This window comes from Carcharodon carcharias, chromosome 11, assembly GCF_017639515.1.
Source record: "Carcharodon carcharias isolate sCarCar2 chromosome 11, sCarCar2.pri, whole genome shotgun sequence".
NCBI lineage: Eukaryota > Metazoa > Chordata > Chondrichthyes > Lamniformes > Lamnidae > Carcharodon > Carcharodon carcharias.
In genome coordinates this window covers 159,658,872-159,684,778 of record NC_054477.1, presented here as the reverse complement: position 1 = coordinate 159,684,778, position 25,907 = coordinate 159,658,872, and the positions used below count along the sequence as shown (strand labels likewise).

Sequence of the window (25,907 nt, the reverse complement as noted above, 5' to 3'; positions counted from 1 at the left end):
CATCCCAAGGTTGACTGCCTCTTGGATAAGCCTTCAGCTTACCTCTGTGCATCTCTTAGTATTCTCCAAAGTGTCCATTGAGGCACTGATCATTGCCTTGGTTTGGCATCCTATTCGAAAGATGGTGCTTCTAACAGCGCAGCACTCCTTCAGCACTGGCACTGGGAGTATCAGCTTGGATTTCTGTGCTCATTTTATGATTGGGACTTGAAGCCACAGCCATGTGATTTGGAGGCAAGAATACTAGCCACTGTGCCACAACTGTAGCAGTTTTGGGAAGCCGGACAGTGCCCACGGTATGATTGGTATTTTGTTTGGATAGGTTCTCCCAAACTGAGAAATTTTAAAGAAATTGAATGTGGTATGGTCAACAATCTGGAAATCACTGAAAAAGTAATTGCGAGTTCAAGCTGCCCGCCATTTTTAGTGCGAAGAAACCTTAACAGTTTGTGACAAGGAGGAGATACCCTGAGCGTTTTACTATGAGCCTTGTAAAAATGAGAAAAAAACTCTTGCCATGAACCTTTCCATTGTACGTTATGAAATGGGTGGATTGTGCCGTGCGTTACAAGTCTTGTCGCTGCCATGGCTAACATGTCTGTCAAAACAAGAAAAAATTGTTACAAGATTAGCCAGTAGAACATGAATAATTTCTAGATGCAGATTCATACAATAGATTTCTCTGGGTTTATTTTTCTACATCAATTCCCTGCTTGACTGTTGATGCATCATACGTTAACAAAATAGTGTTACACGACAGTTAGATTCAACAAAATGTCTGGCGATGTAAGGACCATAAGAGAATGGCTCGAGTCACTAAACCACATTATTACCTGTCACCAGAATTATGCAATGGCCTTAAACTTGGAATAATCTGTTTGGTACAGTCTAGGATGTAAAGCACATTATTTCAACTGAGTGCTTGACTAATGGTGGTGAACCCAAGGGGGATGAGCTTCAAGCTAAGAGATCTTAGTTTTTACCCTCTTTTCTTTGATGCATTTGAATTTTAATTCAAATTAATTTCAAATTAAAAGGACCTTGCTAATGATGTGATTTAGGAACCTGACTTGAAACTCAATCTCTCTGGCCCAGAGAGAGAACAGTTGAAACGGACATCTTGCTCCCACAAGTAGTAAATTGTTCCGAGACGTTTAAAATTTAAAAAAAAAATTTACTTTGTTTCTCTGCTGACATCGTCCAATCTTTCTTTTCCTCTCTTTATTCTCTTTTTGTAACCAATTTGAGTGTAATCTACTCTACATCCTTCCCCGTCTTTTTTGTTCCTCTATCTTTAAAACTCATTGGCTAAGGAGATAAACTGTTGGATTAAAAATAGAAACAGTAAATGCTGGAAATACTCAACAGGCCTGGCAGCATCTGTGGAGAGTGAAACAAGAGCTGACTTTTCAGATCTGTGACTTTTCATAGACTATTAGTCATGTTGTTGATGAGGTCCCAGCCAATCTATTGTTCTCGCTATGTCATTATCAACTCATGCTACAGCAAATTGCGACACAAAAAATGACGTGCTGATGAGTGAGATGAAATCCAACTCACTACACTCATCATGAGATACATTGGAACAGGAGTAAACTACAGCCCCTTGAGCCTGCTGTGCCATTCAATATGATTTTGACCGATCTTCCACCTCAACTTCACTCCCCGCCCCCCTCTTGCACATGTCGTAACGCAATCTAAGCTTCACGGGTGTCATTGCTGCTTTGGACCCACGGTTTGTGAAGCGAAGGGCTAAAGTACCTAACATTTGGAATCTGCAAACTGTAATATCAGTAATTATTGACAAATTCTCTCAGCTTCACCAATTATTATATTTCAGTTCTATGATTCCAGCAGCCTACATTATAACAGTGATTACACTTCAAAAGCACCACTTTGGCTATAAAGCACTTTGCAATGCCCTGAAATCACGAAAAACGTTAGTTATATTATTGCAACTTCTTCTTTTCACTATGGGTTTTTATCGATATGCAGCAGTTCTGAGTTCTGCTTCACTCTGAAATGGAATGGTATTTCATCCTCTGTAAACTTGAGGTTATCCAAACCCCTGCCTGTATCTTAATTCGCGACAAACCCTGTTCCCCTATCACCCCTGACTGTTAGTTGAGCAACGTCTTGATTTTAAAATACCGGTATTTAAATCCCTCCATGGCCTTGCCCCTCCCTGTTGTATAATTTCCTCCAACGCCGTAACCCTTGGGAGATATCTGCCTCTCTAACTTTGGTCTCTTGTGCATCCCCAGTTATTATGACTGCAGCGTAGGTGGCCATGTCTTCAGTTGCTTAGGCCCTAAGCTCTGGAATTCCCTTCCTAAACTTCTCTGCTTCTGTACCTCACTTCCCCTGTCAAAGATACTTCATAAAACATTCCTCTTTGACAAAGCATTTGGCCATCTGAGCTAATACCTCCTTATGTGACTCAGTGCCATACTTGTTTTGTAATGCTCCTGTGAAGCACCTTGGGATGTTTCATCACGTTAAAGGTGCTATATCAGTAGTTGTTGTATTTTCAGCCTGTAACAAATAAGTTGTCTAAGCCACAGTGCTATGTAAGATAGGTCACAAAGTTATGAATCTTCTGTGTTAAAGGTGCGATGCAAATGGAAGCTCTTGGTGAATGGCAGTGATCCTATATTCAAGTTGATATGATGTCACTGTCTTGTTGCTGCTCTGTAGTGAGTAATTCAACAGACAGTATCAATAAGGATAGATAAAAGTGATTAGGAAATACCTTTCTCCAGTCTCTTCATTTGTCTTATTACAGCATCCAAGCTAATTGAGAGTTTAGTTCAGCCTATGATTAATAGTACGGATGAACATTCCTCTAAGTCTTCATTTTGCTATAACATGTTTGGTTATGAAAGGAATGGTATACTGTGGTTTTGTGTTGTATAGTCATTCTACCACTGAAAAGGCATAGAACAATACCCTGCCATTCTACTTTTACTAAAATGTTCTAGTTTGTATAACATAAATCACTGGAAGCTAATTTAGTCAGTTCCAGGGTTTTGTCCAGACTCTCTGAACTTGCATTTACATAGTGCCTTTCTTGTCCTTAGCATGCTGCAAAGTGCTTAGGACAGTAAGAACCCTCATGCTTGTTCTGTTAGAGTAAAGCTAAACAAATCTCATTGTTAATTTTGGGGCTTTTTGCTTTAAAGTCTGCTCATGTGACATCTGGCAGATATCGCATTTGACTAAATGCACCTGTAGAAGATATTGTGCTTAATAAATAAATATATGTTTCAATAAAATCGCCTCTCATTCTTTTAAACACCAGTAGGGATAGGCCTAACCTGCTCAGCCTTTCTTCATAAGAGGATTTTAATTCATGAAGTACTTCATAGAAGTTGCAGCAACCCCAGTATATTTTCAATTTAATAAGCCATAACCTTGCAGTCTTCCTCTATGCTGAAGTGCTAATACAGTTTCCCATTAATGTTCTAGTTTGATCCTGCTGTAATAAGTTTTTTTGCATCAACCTTTTCAACCTTCTTTTGATTTGTTTCCTTTATAAAAATGTAAGAGTCCTTGAGATTTGTTAAGGAAAGTTAGCTAATAGGAACATAAGGCTTTGTGGTTTGTAATGTGTTCATTGTGTGCAACTTTCAGAAACAACTTGCATCAGGCCCCACAAGGAGCATAAAAAATTGTCATTCAGCCACCTAAAGAGGTATTAGGACAGGTGACCTTAAGCTTGGATAAAGAAGTAGATTTTAAGGTCTCGTCTTGAGGAGAGAGGGGTGGAGAGGTTTAGGAAGGAATGTAAAGCTTAGAGCCTAGGCAGTTAATGGCACAGCCACCAATGGTGGAATGAAGGAAATGGGGAATGTGCATTAGGCCAGACTTTCACATTGCTTGTTAATATGTTGTGGTTAACTCTGTAAGCAGTTTTTTGATAACTGTTCATCTGATGTGCAGGATACAAAATTATGGATTATAATGGAGTATCTCGGTGGTGGTTCTGCTTTAGATCTGGTAAGTACATTATTTTAAAATTTTGCTGTGGAAAATTCATTGGGAAGTTGCATCTTTTTTTTTCAAAATAGAAATTTAAGCATTGTCTGACATAATGTGGAGAAATTTCTTTCGTGACTTTGTCCAGAGTAGGTCTTGTAGGAGCTACAGTTTTAAGAAATGGAAGAAACATTGGGTTATAGGTTTCATTGACAATAAAATGAGGAATGCCAGCTGCCCAGTGCAGGTAGATGAACTTGCAATACTGGAGACACTGAAATTACTTAATATTAGTTTAATTTTCAATTGCAGTTTTCTAAACCAATTTTCTGCAGTGCAGCTGAAAAGTGAATTTTGTAACATTGTCAGAAATGTAGATTCCAGAAAATGCATTGATGGTATTTAAATTTGAAGCAGAAAAGCTCAAAACTTTCTTTCCCTCCATAATGCATGGAAAATGTGCAGTCCTTTTTATAGTGCTGGCTTGATAGTGTCAAAAACCTGAAATGCTCCTAAAGTCATTACAAGACTGGCTGATATTGAAATTGTGAAATCAGCGAAAGGAAGTGCTAAGATAATCTAGAGAGCTAACTGCAATGCTGAAATTCTTTCTCTTTAAGCAATTCTTGTGACTACTCCGAAATTGTGTCTGCCACACCAGAAAATTCTTAAGTGTCATATAAATTGTCGACTTTGTCTTGTCATGTCAAATAAATGGACAGATTTGTAAAATACAGATGCAAGGGGAAGATGGATGAATATGTGGGAGAGAGGGGATTGAAAGGTTATGTTGACATGGTGAGATGAACTAAGGTGGAAGGAAGTTCATTTAAAAGTACTGCACCAAGATTTCGACCCTCTACTTCAGGAGATTGTATTGCCTTTGGAGGCGATTCACCAAAATAATACCGGTGCTAAAAGGGTTCAATTTTGAGGGCAGGTTGCATAGACTAGACTTATATTCCCTCGAGTATGGAGGATTAAGGGGTGATCTAGTTGAGTGTTAAAGAGTAGATAGAAACTACTTCCTCTGACAGGGTTAGAGGAGTCCAGGAAAAGGTGGCACCATTTTAAAATTAGAGCCAGGCCGTTCATGAGCAATGTCAGGAAGCACTTGGTCACAAAAAGGGGAGCGGAAAGCTGCAACACCCCCCCCCCCCCCCCCCCCCCCCCCCCCCCCCCCCCAATAAAAACAGCTGAGCCTGAGGTTCAGTTGGAAATGGCAAAACTGACTGATAGATTTTTATTAAGCATGGTTATTAAGAGCTCGGAGATGGTGTTATGGTACATATCAGCTATGAGCTAGTGGAACGGTGGACCAGGATCGAGGGGCTGAATGGCCTCTTGTTTTCATGAAATATTTTACCGGGTCCTTAAAAATTTGATTTTCTTTTAGTTAGAACCCGGTTCTCTGGATGAATACCAGATTGCAACAATACTAAGGGAAATTTTAAAAGGCCTCGAATATTTGCACTCAGAAAAGAAAATCCACAGAGATATCAAAGGTGAGAAATTGCACGTGTATTTTTAAACCAAGTAATTGTGTTCAAGCCTCTCACTAATCTTTGTATCGCCTTTTTCTAGCTGCCAATGTCTTACTGTCGGAGCAAGGCGAAGTTAAACTGGCAGATTTTGGTGTTGCTGGGCAGCTGACAGACACACAAATAAAGAGAAACACTTTTGTGGGCACTCCTTTCTGGATGGCACCAGAAGTTATCAAACAGTCGGCGTATGATTCAAAGGTACGGATTGCTACCATTTCTCCAGGATGAACCACGGACCAACACGTGGAAGAATATATCCCTTTTGAGAAGGCAGAGTTTGCAGATGTTGTGCATGTAACAATGCCTGATTTCTTGCCGTGCTCCAGTGCATCTACTGTTGGAATTCTCAACCGTGCCCCTGTAACCTCTAGATTCCACTATTTCTTTATGCTCCTCTTAAGGCTCCAACCTTCCGGCCTCTGTAAGTGCCAACTCATCCAAAAACCTGCTGCACTTATTCTAACTTCCAGCAAGCCCCATTCGCCCATCACCCCCTCTGCTCACTGGTTTACATCGGTTCCGGTTTTAACATCACCTCAATTTTAAAATTCTCATCTTTGTTTCCAAAGCTCTCCATGGCTTTGCCCCTCCCTATCTCGGTAATCTCCTCTAGCCCTACAAGCCCTCCTCAGATCTCTGCACTCCTCCAATTCTGGCCTCTGACACATTCCTGATTTTCTTGGCTCCACCTGTTCTTTCAGCTGCCTGAGGCCAAAGCTCTGGAATTCCATCCCTAAACCTCTCCACTTCTCTACCTCTCTCTTCTCCTTTAACATGCACCTTAAAACCTATCATTTTGACCTAGCTTTTGGTCAGCTGTCCCAATACCTCCGTATGTGGCTTGGTATCAAACTAAAGCACCTGTGCAGCACCTTGGGGTGTTTTACTCTGTTGAAGCTGCTATATAAATGAAAGTTGTTATTTTAGGAGAACCCTGACACTTAAATAAAAATACCTGGAAAAACTCAGCAGGTCTGACAGCATCTGCGGAGAGGAACACAGTTAACATTTTGAGTCCGTATGACTCTCCATCAGAACTAAGGAAAAATAGAAGAGAGGTGAAATATAAGCTGTTTTAAGGTGGGGTGGGACAAGTTGAGCTGGATAGAGGGACAGTGATAGCTGGAGATTGCCAAAAGAAGTCAGAGACAAAAGGACAAAGAGGTGTTGACAGTGGTGATAATTTTTTCCAATAATTTATATAGATTTTTCTTTTCCCACCTATTTCCATTATTTTTAAATGTATTCCCATCCATTGTTTTATCTCTACCTTTTAGCCTATTTCGATCCCTTCACCCCACCCCACCCCCACTAGGGCTATCTGTACCTTGCTCCTCCTGCTTTCTACCCTTAATGTCACCTATTAGCACATTTCTTAGCTAATATCACCACCGTCAACACCTCTTTGTCCTTTTGTCTATGACTTCTTTTGGCAATCTCCATCTATCTCCTCTATCCAGCTCTACTTGTCCCACCCACCCCTTAAACCAGCTTATATTTCTCCTCTCTTCTAATTTTCCTTAGTTCTAATGAAGAGTCATACGGACTGGAAACGTTAACTGTGTTCCTCTCCGCAGATGCTGTCAGACCTGCTGAGTTTTTCCAGGTATTTTTATTTTTGTTTTTGTTTTGGATTTCCAGCATCTGCAGTTTTTTGCTTGAACCCTGACACTTCTTGTCAGCTATAACAACTCATGGCCAGATTATATGGATTGACTGAAGCATGCTACCACGTAAAGCCATTGAGTTGAATAGCATAGATGCATTTAAGGAGAGGCTAGATAAACAGATGAGGGAGAAATATGCAAAAGTTTTATAATTCACTGATTGTGTCCCAGTTGGAGTACTGTGTTCAACTCTGAGCGCTGCACTTTAGGAAGGATGTCAAGACTTTGGAGAGGGTGCAGAAGAGATTAACTAGAATGGTACCAGCATTGGGGATCTTCAGTTCTGCGACAAGACTGGAGAAACTCAGATTATTCTCCTTAGAGCAAAGAAGGTTCAGAGGAGTCTTAATAGAGTGTTTTAGATTTGCTAGAGTAAATAAGGAGAAACTGTTTCCAGTGGCAGAAGGGACAAGACCAGAGGACACAGATTTAAGATTATTGGCAAACAACTGAAGGTGACGTGAGTATTTTTTTTCCTCCACGAAGCAAATATAAAATGCGCTGCCTGAAAGGGTGGTACAAGCAGATTCCGTAGTAAGTTTCAAAAGAGAATTAGATTAATACTTAAAGGGCTTTTACAGGGCTATGGGGAAAGAGGAGGGGAATGGGATTAATAGGATAGCTTTTCCCAAGAGTTGGCACAGGCACAATGGGCCAATTAGTTTCCTCCTGGGCTGCATCATTCTGTGAAAGGAATAGAAGTAGGCTAGAGTAGAAGTAGGGTGGGAAGAAGCTTGCGTTGAGTATAAACACCAGCATGGACCAAAATGTTTCTCTCACTGGAGTGCACAGATCCTGTGGTTTAAATTAACCCCACATTTATTGGCACATGAATATGAAAGATTTGAAGTATTTCAGTTTTATATTTTGACTACTGTTTTCTGTTCACCTATTTTCCTATACCTTCAAATGCTGACAGCAAAAATGAGTGTGTAACCTGGTGGTAAAATAGCGTACGGTGTCATTGGCTCAGTTAATGTGGTACTGACGTGCTGTATAGTGGTACTGAGTCTTTTGTCAGAAGACCCTGTATTTAATCCGTGATGCACGCTGAATTAATTGATTAGCACCTAAGGAAATCGAAGGTACTCGAGAAACAAATCTTTCGAAATGATGTCAAAATAATTTGCCTTTTTTATATTCCGTTTCATAGGCTGATATCTGGTCTTTGGGAATAACTGCAATAGAGCTTACAAAAGGAGAGCCGCCACATTCTGAGCTACATCCGATGAAAGTTTTATTCCTTATTCCGAAGAACAATGCACCGACATTGGAGGGAAACTACAGTAAACCCCTTAAAGAATTTGTAGAAGCATGCTTGAACAAAGAACCAAGTTTTGTAAGTGGCTTAAAATCTAAAGGTCTTGCCAAAAAAAGTGCGGGCAGGGACTATGTATGAGAACCCTGGCTGTAATTCTAAATTAAATTAATTATTTTTTCCTAACCACCCAAAATCTCTAAAAGTTCTTTCTTCCTGGCCTTCAGAGTGTCCCAGGATAACCTGATTCAAACACGTCACCAATCCAGCAAATTAAAATCTTAAAAATGCTGGAAAAATGCAGTAGGTCAGGCAGCATCTGTGGTGAGAAATAGCGGTAATGTTTCAGATCAATGACCTTTCGTGACCAACCCAGCTGTTGTGATCCTATTGAGCCCCTGAGCAGGGAACAGATGCTAAGTTGTTTGAAGTATATTGCACAGACTAGCATTCAATCAGTTTTTAATCCAAAAAGTTTCGATGCATATTTGTTTAGCATGTGTATGGTGACGGAGCCAAGCATTAGCCTTGTCAGTGGCTAGATGGAGTTCTTTAATCCCGCCTTCAAGTTTAGTCAGCAGTCATGCCTGACAATGTGAGTCATTGTTTGGACTGCACCACAGCTGCAGCCTGAATGGTCTTGGCGACCCCATTGATGCTGAGTTGCTGCGCAGAGGCCTTGGCCAATCCAGAAATGGTTTAAAAGGGCCGACTGTCACCATGGGAGATCAAAGCCAGGTGGACGAGGAGTGGGGTCCATGATGAGAGAATGGTTCCTGGTGGATGTTCTCTCCTGCCTGTCCTCCTGCCATAGGTTCTCAGCTGTAACTCCTCGGCATGGTGGGTTTAACCATATGGGGTGGCGTGAGGGAAGGTGGACTGCTGGTGGGTTGAGGAGGTCATTGAATAAGGGCAGGCTTGGACTGGAAAGGACCTTCTCCAGTAGCTTGCCTGTTGCAGTTACCCTCCTGGTCTGGGGGGGGGGGGGGGCGGGGGTGGCAGTGTTGCTCAGGACTGGGAGTTGGTTGAAGGGTATCTGTGATAATGCGCATTGTTGAGTTGCACATCAATAAGTTTGTAGTGGGCAGATTGGTACCATACAGGAGCGCGCAGTATTCTGCAGTTGAGTATATGATGGCACACACAGACGTCCTTAGAGCCTTGGCCTGTGATCCCCATGATGTATCGGCCAGTTTACTGAGAAGGTTGTTGCAGGTTTTAATTTTTTCTTGAGTCTTGATAAGGCGCTGTCTACGTGAGGCCTCTGTCAAGGGTGACGCCTAAGTAAAGAGGGAGGGGACAATGCTTCAGTCTCTGTCCATCCAGGGTGATATCCAGTTCCCTCCTAGCGCTGGCATTGTGAAGATGGAATGTGCTAGAGACTATTTTACTGGTACTCAGTTGTAGACACCAGGTCTTGCAGTAGTCTGCCAGCTTTGCAATATCATTGCTTAGTCAGCTCAAGGAAAGTCTGAGCCTGTATGCCACAACAGATGTCATCTGCATAGATAAACTTCCGGGATGTTGTGTAGGGTAAGTCATTAGTGTGAAAGTTGAACAGGGCTGGGACTAAGACACACCCCTGGGATGGACCATTTGTCTGGTTCCTGCAGGTGCTAGTCTTGTCACCCATATGCCATTTCTGGGACAATAAGAAAACAAAATCTAGATCTTAAATGTCTGATTAGAGACTGTGACTGTTTTTGATAACTGCGACGGCACTATGAACATTTTCAGATGGCACACGTTTTGACTTGGATGGCTACATTTAACAGTTTTCTGGGCCTAAATAACCACTTAAGTTATGAATAGAAACCTCAAGGCATTAGTGAACAAAAGGAAAGAAAGAACAAACTCGCATTTAAATTGTCTCTTTCAAACGTCCCAAAGGGCTTTACAAATGATCAAGTACTTTTGAAGTGCACTCACTGTTATGGCAGTTTTTAAAAAATTCATTCATTGCCAGTGGGCAACACTGGCTAGGCCAGCATATATTGCTCACCCATAATTGCCCTTGAGAAGGTGGTGGTGAGCTGCCTTCATGAACCGCTGCAGTCCATGTAAGTACACCCACAGTGCTGTTAGGTATGGAGTTCCAGTATTTTGACCCAGCGACAGTGAAGGAATGGCAATACATTTCCAAGTCAGGATGGTGTGTAGCTTGGAGAGGAACTTCCAGGTGGTGGTGTTCCCATGTGTTTGCTGCCCCTTGTCCTAGATAGTAGTGGTTGAGGATTTGGAAGATGCTGTCTTAGGAACCCTGGTGAGTTTCTGCAGTACATTTTGTAGATGGTACACACTGCTGCCACTGTTCATCAGTGGTGGAGGGAGTGAATGTTTGTGGATGGGGTGCCAAACGATCAAGTACTTTTGAAGTACAACTTGTGATGTTTGAAGTCATGGCTGGGTATAATAACGGTGCGCACGTGCTCGTTGTCTCTAAAGGTAGTTATGTCAGGCAAGAAGTGCTCCAAGTTTTATGAAGATCATCATCCCAAGCACCCACTGCACAGAGATGTTTTTGCTTCCATGATGATAAGTGATAAGTAGGTTTCACTTTGCTGTTTAAGAAGGAATAGCTAATATGTTTTGTTTATTTTCTTAAGAGACCTACAGCAAAAGAATTGCTGAAGCATAAATTCATAATACGAAATTCCAAGAAGACTTCTTACTTGACGGAGCTAATTGACCGGTACAAGAGGTGGAAGGCAGAGCAGAACCATGATCATTCCAGCTCAGACGAATCTGACTCGTGAGTGTTCCTGTACTGTGCATTCATCCAGTTTCTCCTAAAGGCTCAGTTGCTTCCAATAAAACATGCTCAATTGTATTGATTAAAAATGCAACATACTTAGATTTACTTAGGATTTACAACACAGAGATAGGCCATCTGGTCCATGATGGTGTTTATGCTTCACGTGAGCCTTCCCCTCCCCTCTCCCCACTACTACATCTCGCCCTATCAATGTATCCTTATATTCCATTCTTCCTTATCCAGCTGCCCCTTAAATATATCCATGCTATGCACCTCAACAATCCACATGTAGATGAAGAGGGGACTTAATAGAGATGTTCAGAATCTTGGGTGGTTTTGATAGGGTAAATAAGGAGAGACTGGCTCCACTGGCAGGTGGGTCAGTAACCAGAGGACACAGTGTTAAGGTGATACCTTAAGTGGCTATTTTGAAGAAAACAAAACTTACGCAGCAAGTTGGTGTTATCTGGAATACACTGCCTGAAAGAGTGTTGGGAGAAAATTCAGTAGTAACATTCAAAAGAGAATTGGAATAGACACTTGAAAGGGAAAGAAAATTGCAGGGCCTAGCAAGCCAGTCAGTTGTCTCAAGGGCAGTTAGGAATGGCCACTAAATGCTGCCCTTCCTAGTGACACCTGTATGAATGGTGGGGAAAAAATACTGAGATCACTGCATGCCTCTAATTCAAACCTCTTCCACAACCTTCAACTGTCTAGGCCGTAACCTCCTGGAATTGCTGCCTTCTACCTCACTCCCTTTAAGACACTCCGTGAAACCTATCTCTTTGACCAACCCCTGTCTTAATATCTCCTTGTGTGCGTTTCATAGGTAACTCCTGTGAAACCCCTTCACCTTAGAATGTTAAACCATGTTAAAGGGGCTATATAAATGAAAGTTGTTGCTTCCCTTGTTTGTGACCTAGCAAAAGAGAAAGAAAGACTTGCATTCATATAGCGCCTTTCATGATCACTGGATGTCTCAAAGCGCTTTACAGCCAATGAAGCATTTTTTGAAGTGTAGTTACTGTTGTAATGTAGGAAACACGGCAGCCAATTTGTGCTCAGCAAACTCCCACACACATCAATGCAATAATGACCAGATAATCTGTTATTTTGTGATGTTGATTGAGGGATAAATATTAGGCAGATCACTGGGGACAACTCCCCTGCTCCTTTTCGAAATAGTGCCCTGGGATCTTTTATATTACCCCCAGAAGGCAGATTGGGCCTCAGTTTAACATCTCATCCAAAAGACGGCACTTCTGACAATGCTATGCTCCCTCAGTGCTGCACCTGATTTTTGTGCTCAGGCCCTGGAATGGGGCTTGAACATGGAGCCTTGTGATTCAGAGGCGAGTGTGCTACCAACTGAAATTGATGCCAAAATGATGTTCATTTGTTTCTGGTGTAATGAGTTTCCAAGAAGACTTTTTTTTTTACAGAATAGATGAAGCAATAATGTTTTCTTTAATAATATTAGGGAAAGTGACAGACAAGCGTCAGGAGGAAATGACACAAGTGACTGGATCTTCACAATCAAAGAGAAAGATCCAATCAAGTTGCAAAATGGAGCTGCACAGCCTGAGGATCTTATCGAGAGGGATCAGGTACAACTAATGTTTCCATCTTTTAAGTTTGACTTGTGATTTTTTAAAAAATTGTCTTCACCCAACTCTTAATTTGCTGGTTAGAGAGTGAGGTGAACTGCAACATTTTGTCTTCAGTAGCTTAGCCAACATTGAGATTCTTTACAATGTAATCCTGTAATTGTCAGCAGGTCCCAGGAAATCTCATCTAGTATTAGCAAATCAACTCATGCAAGATTGAACAAGTGGGGAAAAAAGACTGAGAGGTGACCCGATAGAAGTCTTTGAAATTATGGAAGTGCCTGATTGGATAGAGGACTAAACTAGAGGTCAAAATATAAAATAGTTAATATTAAATCTAATGGGTTCAGGAGAGATTTTCTTAACAGAGAGATGGTTAGAATTTGGAACTCACTCACTCACATGGAATGGATGAGGAGAATCACACTGATATATTTAAGGGGAAGTAAGATAAACGTGAGGGGCAGAGGAAGATTTGTTTGGTGAGTGGAATTGAGGTGGGTGTGGAGCATAAACACCAGGTATCGACCTGTTGGACCAAATGCCCTGCTTCTGTGCTGGTTAAAAAAAATTCTGTGTAATTATTGCTGAAGAAGTTTCAGTCACTTCAAGCAGTTGTCTGGCTTCTGGATGAAGAAAGCACCCAGTGTCGCTGTTGAAAGTAGCAGTATCAGGAAATAGAAGATGCAAATATGTTACTATCTTTAGCTCTGAAGAAGAGTCATAGGGGACTCGAAACTTTAACCCTGTTTTCCTCTCCATGGACGCTGTCAGACCTGCTGAGTTTCTCCATTTTCTGTTTTTGTTTCAGATTTCCCGCATCCGCAGTATCTTGGTTTTATGCAAATATGTTAACTGGACACCCTCTAATAGTCTATATCACCCATTACCATGGAGGTTTGCAGAGAAATATATGACCCTTTTGTGCTTCAGTGTGCAAATTTGTTTCCACCTTAACCACTATTCTGTTTCATTGAAGCAGAGTTGTAGACTGTCAATTCTAAGGAGATTAACTTCTAACTCTCAACTTCCATAGGTAGAAGACACCCCAAAGCACACGCTGTCTCAGTGTTTACCGACAATTATTTCTCCGTTATTTACTGAGGTATGCAAAAAGCCATTTATTTGGGTGCGGGGTGGGGAGCTGGAGATGTATTGCTTAATGTACATTCCCACTGTTATTGCTGGATTGACGCACATTCCCAGTGGATTGATGGATTGAGTATTCTTTCAGCTCAAGGAGAAGAGCCGGGCTGGAGGAGGTAATACCGAAGCAGTGGAAGAGTTGAGGGAGGCTATTTTCTTGGTAGAAGAGGCTTGTCCAGGCATTTCTGACACACTCGTATCCCAGCTCGTGCAAAGGCTACAAAGGTATTTCCCATTGATTTTATATTTTGGACCCAGTTGTTGAAACAACATTGTTTTCCCGCAGCTCAGTTAAACCATTCGGGTGATGCCTTGTGTGCTTGAACCCTGGAATCTCTCTGCTTTTCCACATCACTCAACTGCTCCCAAAGCTAAATTGATTATTACTTTATTTTCCACCAAAGTACCACCTCCCACTTACCAACATTGAATTCCATCTGCTGCTTTTATGCTAATTTCACCATCTTACAAATAATCAAAAAGGCTAATGGAATGCTGGCCTTTATACCTAAAGGAATAGAATATGTGGTGTTAACAGTCATGCTACAGCTCAACAAAGCCTGGTTAGACCACACCTGGAGTACTGTGTTGTGTTTACTGCACCTTAGGAAAGAGAGTGGAGACATACCAGACTGATATCTAGACACTTTGGGCTAAATTACAAGGAAAGATAATGCAGAGTATGGCTGTTATTCCTGAAATTTTGAAGATTAGGATGTGGTTCGATATGCATTTTCAGGATATTGGGGTGAACTGATAAGGTAGACTGGGGGAAAAACTACTTCCACTGATTGGAGAGTCTAGCCCAGGGGGAAACCCAGCCCAAAGGTTAGAGCCAGACCTTTCAGGAGCGAAATTAGGAAACACTATCATACAAAGTTTGGAACTCTCTTCCACAAACTGTAATTGATGCCAAATCAACTGTTAATGTTAAATCTGAGATTGATAGATTTTTGTTAACTAAAGTTGTTAAGGAGTATGGGGCAAAGGTGGGTATGTGGAGTTAGATTACAGATCAGCCATGATCTCACTGGTGGAACAGACTAAATAGCCTCCTCCTGTTCTGTTGTTCCTATCCCTTTGCAGCTTGTTATTTATGTACTGTGGCACCTTGCATCCAATGGGTTATGATAAAAGCGTCAGTTTATCTATGTGGTTCTTATCCCTATACTGTTATCTGCAGACTCTCCCAACAATCTTCCCTTGGCCACCTCCTCTCCCTCATCTACGTACCACTTTTGACATCATTTGCAGACATGAGCTCAGGTTCCCCGTGAACACTGTCGACCCATTCGCTCCCTCTGTGCTGCCATGCTGCTTGCCTGAAGACAGTCTTGCTGTCGTCATTCGTCCCTGATGCAAACTACTTATCCTTGCCACTGACTGCATTCCTCAACCACTATTTCAGGCTGACACAGACTGTTAGGAAGCTCAGCGCCCTAGTTGACACTGAGCTGAGCCTCTGATCCCATCTAACTTTGCCTGTTAAGTGTGTGAATAAAGCTATATAATTCATCATTGTAGACCTAGAGTGGATGTTTCCACTTGTGGGAGAATCCTCATTTAGGAGAAATAAATGTCAGATAGTCACTAATAAACCCAATAAGGAATTCAGGAGAAACTCCTTTTTCCAGAGTGGTGAGAATGTCATATTCACTATCACATGGAGCAGTTGAAGTGCATAGCAGAGATGTATTTAAGGGGTATGAGATAAATTCATGAGGGAAAAAGAATAGGTTACGTTGAGTAGAAGAGAGATGAGACTAATGTGGAGCAAAAACACAGGAGATGGACCAGTTGAGCCAAATTGCCTGTCTCTAAGCAGTAAAATGCTGTGTAATTCTGTGTACATGTGTAAACCACTTGAACTAATACGTAACTATTAGCTTTCCTGGCTTGTACACCTAAAGTGAAACTATTGTACACCTAAAGTGAAACTATTTTATCCAGTGTTGAAGATGAGTGCTCCAGGCTCCTGTTTTAGTATCTAAGTGCGAACTCTATTCTTGTTACTCTGCCCAAATCACAAACAGTTGAAGTGGTTGCAGGTTTTGACCTCTGAGAAACAGCTCTGTATGGAGGACCTTATTGTATTAACATGAGATTTGTGATTTATGTTGCTTGCTTTAGTTGCTTTTCTTCTCCAAGGGGAATGATTACTCTGCAACCATTTAGAGACAAAGTATTATCACTAGTGTGCAGGGAATGCCAGACCAGTAATTGTTTATGTCCACTCGAAGAGCTTTTATTGCCAGCAGTTTGGAGTCCACTGGGGGAAAAGCATTGGAATAAAGCTATATAATTCATCATTGTAGACCTAGAGTGGATGTTTCCACTTGTGGGAGAATCCTCATTTAGGAGAAATAAATGTCAGATAGTCACTAATAAACCCAATAAGGAATTCAGGAGAAACTCCTTTTTCCAGAGTGGTGAGAATGTCATATTCACTATCACATGGAGCAGTTGAAGTGCATAGCAGAGATGTATTTAAGGGGTATGAGATAAATTCATGAGGGAAAAAGAATAGGTTACGTTGAGTAGAAGAGAGATGAGACTAATTTTTTATTGTAGGAGTGCAAAGCAATTGAGACATACTGACTATTTCAGGAAGGCAGATTCTATTGGTAGTTTAATTTGCACCTACATTTAAGGCTGAAATTTGAAATGGCTTCAAAGCAGGAGAACGAGCATTGCTTTTAAAAGAAATTTGAATAATTAAACAGCAGACCAGTTTTGTTATACACACAATTTATTTTTTAACACCACATAATTATGTGGTGGTCATTAATGATACAGGGGCAAGCATGCTCTGTGAGCCATTGATTGTGGTGCACTGACTCTGCATCACCTTCAAGAGGGAGATCAACCAATTCCTGACTGGCGCAGAGGTCACATCAGATTAATGGCCTGTGTCTTTATGGATAACACTTGATCTATATGATCTCCTCTCAGTTGCCTGAGGGATTTGGAGAGAAGCTTTTCCAGTGTAATTTTTTTTTTTGCCTTTTTGGCTCTGTATTTTGCCTCTTCCAGGAGGTTATGTTGCTCCAGAGGAGAGAGGAATAAACTAGTCATGATACTTCCACCATCATCATGTGGGGCAAGCTTGATGGACTGACCAGTTGGCCTTTTCCTGCCAGTTAATTTTGTACGCTTGAATTACACTTCAGCTATTTGTGCTGATTGGTAGAGTTGCAATATGATTTAATGAAATGTCAAAAAACAAATAATGCACCTTCCTTACAGAATATTTTGAAAGAAGGGCCAGTATCAAGCATCATGTTATTGATTTATCTGCTCATAAAACAAAAAGTGGTAACGTTCTAAAATTTCTTATTTCAGATATTCGTTAAGTGGGGCAGGTACTTCTTCCAATTGAAGGTTAACGTTCGGTCCTTGCTGTCTGCATTGAAGAGGTGCTCTGAGGGTGATCATTGTACCACAACTTTGCAAGGGTTGTCCAGTCACTGGCTACCCGCCTGGGCATGCAACATCAAAAGATGAAGTCTCTCCGAGGAGCCATCAGTTTGTGCTGCTTAAAGGAATTAGTTTTTATCAATTTCTATCATAGTGCACATTTTTCAAGTAGGGTGAAACGCCTACTGATTATTATTTTTTTTGTTGTTGTTTTAAATCCCAAATTGTATATTTAGGACTGGGATAGGGTACTGAAACCCCTGCAGCACCTCAGGTATCCTGCTTAAATTTGATGGTTTTTTTCTGGGAGATGGAGAGGTGGTTCTTGCTTCGGTGTATATTTGTATATAGAGTCATTTTTACTTGAGATGAAAATCCTGAGTGCATTAGTGGTATAAATTGTACAAATCACATCAACAACTGAATGCGTATGTAGATAATGTTTTGTGAATGATTCTCCAAAAGGGCCATAATATTGCCTTGCTAATTTACCTGTAAAGTTTGATTAATGTTCAGGTGACTTTTATTTTAATTGTTTCCAGAGTCTGGCCATTTTTGGACAATTAATACCCAACTTGGAAAAGCTCAGATCTCAGAAGTCATCTAAATATTGCTTTCCCCTTGTATGCCCTTTTTTTTTTAAGCCTTGGTCGAAATTAAATATCTTGTTTGAAACCTGGCAACTTGGATAAGCTAAAAGCCCCTGTCAACAGTTGCGTTTACATCACCATGGAAAAAGTCAGAACAACAAACTGCCATCAATGTTTCTTTGGTCATTAAATTGTTTTCTGTGGTAGTCTAAGCAAAACTAGAAGTCACTGGTTTTTGCGATATTCCTCTCTTTACACTCCTAGATAAGGCAAGCTATGCAATTAGAATGGTGTCTGTCCCTTTAAGAAATATTTTGTTAGGATCTTCTTTGCATGAATGATGCCTGAATGCCCCTTCAATAGGTTCAGTTTTGAACTGCCATAAGATGACCTCTGCAGTTGCCTGGCGGAGCAGCCTCAATGGGCCGAATGGTTGTCTACTGCTCCTATGTCTTATGGTCTTAACCATCGATTTCTAGGCAAGTAGGCTCGAATGATTATTTTTCTGTATCAGAAAGTGAGTTTCTCTTGTGTTTTGGAGAGCGTGCCAGCACGTGGCTTCACATCTTTCAGACCCGGTTACAGATGGTAACAGTTGATCCACAGTGGCAACTTTAGGGTTTTTTGTTTAAGGGAAAGAGACTCCAGGAGCTCAACAATGCCCAACGCAAAGAGGCCAAATCAGACTTGGTGTGTGCCAAAAAGCATCGATCAGCTGAGAACTCATGACTGCCCCACCCTTTCACTGAAAAATTCCCCTCAAGCTGAAGAGCTCCAGATTTTTATACTCAGTGATTCATCAATGCAGAAGCACAGTTTTCACCTTCAATCAGAACAGGAAATGTGTCCTCTCTGATAAACTGATTCAGCAGCTTGTATCTGCGATGTGAAGGATGGAGAGCAGCCCAGATAGGTATGAGCCCTGGCGCTGGGATTATCTTTTGGAAGTTCAGTTTGATGGGGCAGGCTGTGAAACCAGCATTGCACCCGCAGCTGTCAGCTTTTCAATGGGTGGGTTAAGTTAAACTTGTCCCCAAACTGTGAACACTGGGTTTACAGGGCACGCTGTATCTGGTAGGTGACATTTTGGCACAGGCTGCATGATTAAGAAACGTTCTGTGTCATCACAATGGAGGCCTCTGGATCCTGAGATTTTGTCAGCTGTTTTGTTAAGAGACCTTTCCCAGAGAGAAGCACAAGAAGCAAAACAGCTTGATCATTACACCACCGAGAAATTGGAGAGCTGCCCATACACCTCATCACTTTCATTCCCTGTCTTTGATGTCAGTAAAGTAAATTTATCTGGGAAGAAAGTGGTTGAATATGCCTTGTCCCTCAAAATGTCGAAGTCACGTTCATCCTTTAGAACGGCTTAATGCAGGAGAAAATGCCACAGAATGTTGTTGTCCTTTCACGTGCAACTCTCTTGGTGTTAGTGCCGCGTCAGTCCCCAGAGTCCTCAGTGTTCTGTCTGCTAAGTGCACAGTGAAGTACAGGCAGAAAGAAATGTTCTCTGAGATACTCTTCCCCCTGACCTCCATTTGAATCCCACCTACCCTGTCATGAGGGAGGACTACCCTGGTCAACGTTTTGGCCGTAAGTGAGTTATGCAGTGATACTTGGTGCATGTACAGAATCCCAGCGCCAGATCTGCCTTAAGGGCCTGGTGTGGGTGACTGCTATTTTTGTAGTCACCACTGTAAGGCTCCTACAACTGCTGCTAATTTACACTTTGTACATAGAATTTACAGCACAGGCTGAGGCCATTCGGCCCAACTGGTCCATGCCAGTGTTTATGCTCCACATGAGCCTTCTCCCCATCCCTACTTCTCGCCCTGTCTGCATAACCTTTTATTCCTTCCTCCCTCGTGTTTATCCAACTTCTCCTTAAATGCATCTCGACTATCCTCCTCAACCACTCCCTGTGTTATCGAGTTCCACATTCTCCCCACTCTATGGGTAAAGAAGTTTCTCCTCAATTCCTTGTTGGATTTATTAGTGGACTATCTTACATTGATGGCCCCTAGTTTATGGCTCCCCCACAAAGGGAAATATCTAATCTATCAAACCCCTATTATGATTTTTACAAACCTCTATCGGGTAACCCCTCAGCTTTCTCTTTAAGAGTTTTTAAAATATAGTCCCAAATCGTGTCAGTGGAGTTACTTGAACAGTTGTAACCATCGCCTCAAATCTTATCACTGATACCTGTTTTAAAAGTCAGTTTGAAAAAAGGAAAGTATAGCATATCGTTTGAATGTTGTGTTGCAACATCTGAGGGACAAGTTGAGCGATGTTGGAATGGGGAGGTTGTGTGTGAATGTGTAAATGGAAAGCATACCACAGCCGCATGCAAGCTTAAGATTGCTTAATTTACCCATTATGCGGAGTATAATTCAATTTGAGGAATAAGCAATGCACGGTTTTATTTCATAGCAAAGAGACATGCTTCAGAATTGTATGACTTGTGTGTTAGAAATTCCAGCACACAATGAAAATTTGGTTTTAAATAGTCTTCAAATTGATGGAAGTTACGGCATTCTTTTGGCAGTTTCACAAGTGACATCTTTGTTTCTGTGAAGAACCAATAATTAGCCCTTTTACTCCATATTCCTTGAGACTTTCTGGTTATGCATCAGAACCTAATGCCCTTGGGTTCAGGTGGATTACTGAAGGTTTTATTCCATTTAAAAAAAAACAAGCACCAGTGACAGAATAAACTTTCCAAGGTAAGGTGTCTGAAGGAAAGCATCTCTTGCAGTGACCTCCTGTGACTGCCTGTGAATAGCTCATGCGGCGCTAATTGATCTAGGGTAGTTAATGTGACTGAAATGCAGCCTTTTATCTGAAGTTATGCCAATGTAAACACCAGCGAAGTACGAGAGTGAGAGGTACTTTGTTATTTCTGCGGATTCAGCACCTTAAGTTTTCACATTTTCATCCCAATTCTTAAGTCAAATGATATGCAACTGTACTTTTATCCACTTTTTTAAAAGTGTAACTTGAAAATGTTTTCACATAAGCAGCCAGTCTATTTTGATAATCTGGTAAGATTGCATTCCAATTTAAGGTTAGGCATTTTTTTTGTTTCAGGCTGCGATCCACTTTGAATCTTAGTGGCTGAGGGGGACAGCCACTCGTTCCTGTTTCCTCTTAACGTTATTTTGAAGCAACCTCATTGCCTATTCATACCCATGTTAAGCACCCTTTAGCTAAATTTTTTTTAAAATTGACAGCACGTCATTTTTGTAAACGTGTTAGCTGACACTTCTGTTGTCTGGACAGATTACCTGCTGTAAGATCATATGAACACTTGTCAGAAATGTTTCCCAATCATTGAATTCTGTGTCCAGTTTAAAAGAGAAATGTGCTTCTCGTAAAAATTAACACTGCACTGCTGGCTAAATCAAAAAAACCCTATTCACAGAATAGTATGTAACCGAGGTACTAGTTATGGAGCCATTTATGTAAAGCTCAATAAACAGAAAATCTTCTCTGTAACTTGAATATCTGTTAGCATTCCATTCTTAAGTTATTTTGTTTTTTTAAGTGAATATTTTCCACTAGTTTGCACTATATGATTGGTAATTTAAAAAGGAGGAAGGTGACATTAGGCACTGTCTACTGATTATAAGCTTTAAGCTATCACTTTTTTATAACAAGTGCCATGACTCATTCTGTGTCCTTTCTTGTGGTCTTGAGCTGCACTTTCTGCCATTGTTATATCCTTATTTAGTTTGTGTGTACCTGGCTGCACTTTTGGGAGGATTTCTTTAGTAATTTAAACGGTACGTAAGTTGCGGTTTTGTACCTATTCTCTCCCGTTAACCACAATTTCTTTACAATCAAAGGAAACTGTAATTATTGTATTCTGTGCATAAAATGGCAATAAAGTAGTAGGATCATCAGGAAACATTCTTAAACACAGGTATAATGTACGGGGTGATTCAGTTAAAAAGACAATATTTTTATATTTGTGTGTAAAGAGCTAGTATTGCAGTAAATCTGTCCTTTAAGATGTTTAATAATGACGGGATACTTAAAGATGCTAATTCAGTGTAAATTTCATTTTATGTAACATTGCTGACAGTTTATAGTCTTGTATATAATCCTTGCTTCTGTCATTAAACAATGTATTGAAATTCCTTGTAAGCTTTTAAGTGATTTTAAATAAATTGTGAATTCTGATGCAAAGTACAATCCCAGTTCTGAAAAACATTATTTTTTTAGAAATAAGAGCCACAGACCCTTCTCAGTGATGGAGCTGCCATTGATTTACCATATTTTTTCTCTCATCCTGCTCAATCTTGGAAATGGTGGCCTCTGTTTCTCGCAAGCCTTTTATCTTAGTTCCTGAATTTTTCAAAAGCGATCGAAGGAGTCCACAGGTTTGTGCAGCGTATGATAAAACATCCTATCGTCAGGATTTGGGGAAAGGGAAGAAACGTCCCACGAAGGGCACGGGGGTGAAACCCTGTCCTTTGAAGCTGCTCGATCACCGACCTCTCCAATACAATACCAGGAGCATCATCAAAACAAAATTTGACACTGGACCACATGAGATATTAGGATAGGCAGCCAAAAGCTTGGTCAAAGAAATAAATTTTAAGCAGAGGAGAGAAAAGATGTTTAAGGAGGGAATTTCAGAGCTTGGATCCCTGGCAGCTGAGGCCATGGCTGCCATTGATGGAGCGATTAAAATTGAGTACACAAGAGTCCAGAATTGGAGGAGTGCAGCTATCTGAGGGTTGTAGAGCTGGAGGGGGTTACAGACTCAAGGAGAAACAAGGTCATGAAGGGATTTGAATTTCAGAATGAGACCTTGAATGTATAGTCAAGCATGGGGTTGACATAGCTGTCACTTCCTCCTCAAAGGGTATTGTAACAGGTTAATGACTCCAGATGATAGTTCTACAGTGTTCGGCTCCATTCATCACATTTGACAATGCAGCTGCCTATCCCAGCCTTACACAGCAGGACCTAGATAATAACCAGGCTTGGGTTGATGAGCTGGAAGTAACATTCCAAATCATACATGGTGCCAGCTGGTGGCCATACTATGGTGAACAAGAAAGTCCAGCTAACATCCCCTCACCTGCAGTGGCACTACCAAGTTCTTCTCGCCCTCAATGATGTTAAGCGGGGTTGGTCACCTCTTGATGCCTGAAAGCCTTTTTACAATCTACAAGTCAAAGTCAGGAGTGTGATGGAATCCCCTCCAATGAACTAGACCCTAAACTTGGAATTTGTAAATGACCCTCCTTAAATCTTATCTGTGGACTCAGCTTCTTTCTACTGGATGTTTCCAAAGATGAAACAAGCTCGACCAACGTAGCCTGAACACAATGCATCCAGCAAATGCCTGGACCTGATCTGAAGAGCACTGCTACGCCTCATGTCTACATCCTCCAAGGCCCATATGACATTATTAAATGATTGTTCTATGCCCCCTTTGTGAATGATGGCTTTCAGTGGAAACAAGAGCATCACTTAATAAGAACGAGTCCAATTAGGAAACCTGGTATCTTGATAGCATGCGCATTGCCCTTATTGTGGCACCTCATCGATCTTCCAACGTCAACAGTGTCACAATATAATATGGGGCAAATTAATAAAATGAAGTGGAAAAAGGCTTCCGTTTATACAGTGCATTTCATGACTTCGTGACACCCTCCCAAAGCACTTTAGAGCCAGTGAAGTACTCTTGAAGTGTAGTCACTGCTGAAATGGAGGACTGTGAGCATAAAGTGAGGCAGTGGCCTAGTAGTATCATCACTCAACAAGTATTCCAGGGTAATGCTCTGGAAGCCCAGGTTCAAATCCCATCATGGCACATGGTGAAATTTGAAATAAATTAAAAAAGCAATGCTAATTGTCATTAAAAGCCCACCTGGCTAACTAATGCCCTTTAGGGAAGGAAATATGACTCCAGATACACTAATGCCCTCTGAACAATAAATGCTGGCCTAGCCAGTGATGCCCACATTCCATAAAAGAAAATTTGTGCACAGCAAGCCCTCAAACAGCTATGTGATAATGACCAGTTAATCTGTTGGTTGTAGGATAAATATCAATGAAAAAACAGGAAAAATTGCTCTGCTTTTTGAAATGTTGCCATGGGATCCTTCCCATCTTGGAGCAGATGAGCTCTTGATGTAACATTTCATCTGATATACAAGGATTATGTATCAAATGCATGATTATAACCCACACTTTTACTGCCATAATCTTTTAAACAGTCAAACCTTGTAAATAGTCTGATAACCTGATGGGTGCCAGTGGTTCTTTATAACCATAACTTTAATCACATTTGAGCATTTTTCTTAATTTTACTCTTTCAATAGAGGCTTCGAAACATGTTGGCCTGGATCTACAGCAACCATTAGCAAGTTGCCACTGCATCCGGAAATTCCCCCGACCTGATGTTGCTCCACATTTCCAGTGTGGGCTTCTGAACTTGATTGTCCCAGAAGCGTGGAGTGAGTGTAGCGTTCCCTCAGAGAATTCCATTGGATCATAGTAGTAGCAGGGGAGGTGTCGGGGTGGGGGGGGGGGGGTGTGGGGTGTGGGTGGGTGCTGCGAAAGACAGGACAAGCCCCCTTTTTTATAGCACTAGCCGCTGTGTGCTAAGTTTAAATGTTCAGCCTGAATGTTGTGAATGGGTGAAATGGATGGGGATAAGTGGGTGAGTGGGTAATTAGGTCAGGGTGTAGCCGGATGGTCGGGGGGGGGGGGGGCGGGGTGGATGGCTGGGGTTTTGGGCAGGTAGTTGGGGTTTTCTTAAATTCATTCCTGTGATGTGGGTGTCACTGGCTGGGTCAGCATTTATTGCCCCATTCCTACTTGCCCTTCAGAAGGTGTTGGTGAGCTGTCTTCTTAAACCGCTGCAGTCCCTGTAGTGTAGGTACACCCACAGTGCTGTTAGGGCAGGGGTTGGTGAGTTCCAGGATTTTGACCCAGCAACAGTGAAGGAATGGTGAGATATTTCCAAGTCCGGATGGTGAGCGACATGGAGGGGAACTTACAGGGTGTTCACGTGTGTCTGCTGCCCTTGTCCTAGATGGTAGTGGTCGTGGGTTTGGAAGGTGCTGCTTAAGGAGCCTTGGTGAATTGCTGCAGTGCATCGTGTTATTGATACACACTGCTGGCACTGTTCGACTAGGTTTTAATCTGTCTGGCTAACTATTGAGGTAAGTCCAATGAACTTGTACTGGTTGGACTTGTTGTCCCAAGTCTCTGACTCTAATTCAGAGTTGGAAACATTCTTGGAGGATCCAGGGAGCAGGGTAATTGACCATTGCAAGTTGAAACTTTTCAGGCAATTGCCATGGGGATTAGCGCACTGGCACATTCTCAGGGTCTCCGATGATCCAGGGACTGGAAGATTTGGCCCAATGTGATCATGGGAAACTTTTTTTTAAATATGACATCCATAGATATTAGTTACTACAACAATGGGTGTCAATTGCAATGTTTATTGAAATGGTTCAGGCCATTAAAAAAAAGGTATAATCAATACTACTATCATTTATAAAACAGGAACTGTCCTGGAGCAAAGGTTTTTAGACATTACCAGGATGGTATTGCACTTAGCGGTCTTAATGTATAAACATGTTCATGCAATTATCTTCCTTTATTTGCTACTTCAGTTATACGCACTTTTGTGCTAATATCATTAGTGCAATCCTACCCAACAAGGAGTCTTTGCTTTAATAGAAATACTCGTTCCATTGTTTATTTAAAAAAAAAATTCTCCTTAGCTCCAACACGTCAAATTCTTCATTCAGAACTAGCTTTTACAAGGTTAGATACTTTAATTTTCTTTCACACAACAAGACACCTTTCAACAAATGAAATTAAGACAATTCAAATTACGGCCCCTATACTCCAGCCTGAATCAACCACGGACAGTTTGTGGATCAATACCTGGGACAAAATCTTGGTT

General features: G+C 41.3%; 1 protein-coding gene across 2 annotated transcripts in view; it reads left to right on the top strand.

Moving 5' to 3' along the window:
* Nucleotides 1-22,159, top strand: part of LOC121284089 (serine/threonine-protein kinase 24) — a 39,887-nt gene extending 17,728 nt beyond the window's left edge. For both annotated transcript variants that reach the window (XM_041199156.1, XM_041199154.1), the window contains exons 4-12: nucleotides 3,943-3,999; nucleotides 5,375-5,483; nucleotides 5,563-5,720; nucleotides 8,343-8,528; nucleotides 11,054-11,199; nucleotides 12,683-12,809; nucleotides 13,846-13,914; nucleotides 14,044-14,180; nucleotides 17,298-22,159. In XM_041199156.1, coding sequence (XP_041055090.1) covers nucleotides 3,943-3,999; nucleotides 5,375-5,483; nucleotides 5,563-5,720; nucleotides 8,343-8,528; nucleotides 11,054-11,199; nucleotides 12,683-12,809; nucleotides 13,846-13,914; nucleotides 14,044-14,180; nucleotides 17,298-17,334 — 1,026 coding nt within the window. In that variant the 3' untranslated portion in view covers nucleotides 17,335-22,159. The remainder of the gene's footprint in view (nucleotides 1-3,942; nucleotides 4,000-5,374; nucleotides 5,484-5,562; nucleotides 5,721-8,342; nucleotides 8,529-11,053; nucleotides 11,200-12,682; nucleotides 12,810-13,845; nucleotides 13,915-14,043; nucleotides 14,181-17,297) is intronic.
* The last annotated feature ends 3,748 nt before the right edge of the window (nucleotides 22,160-25,907 follow it).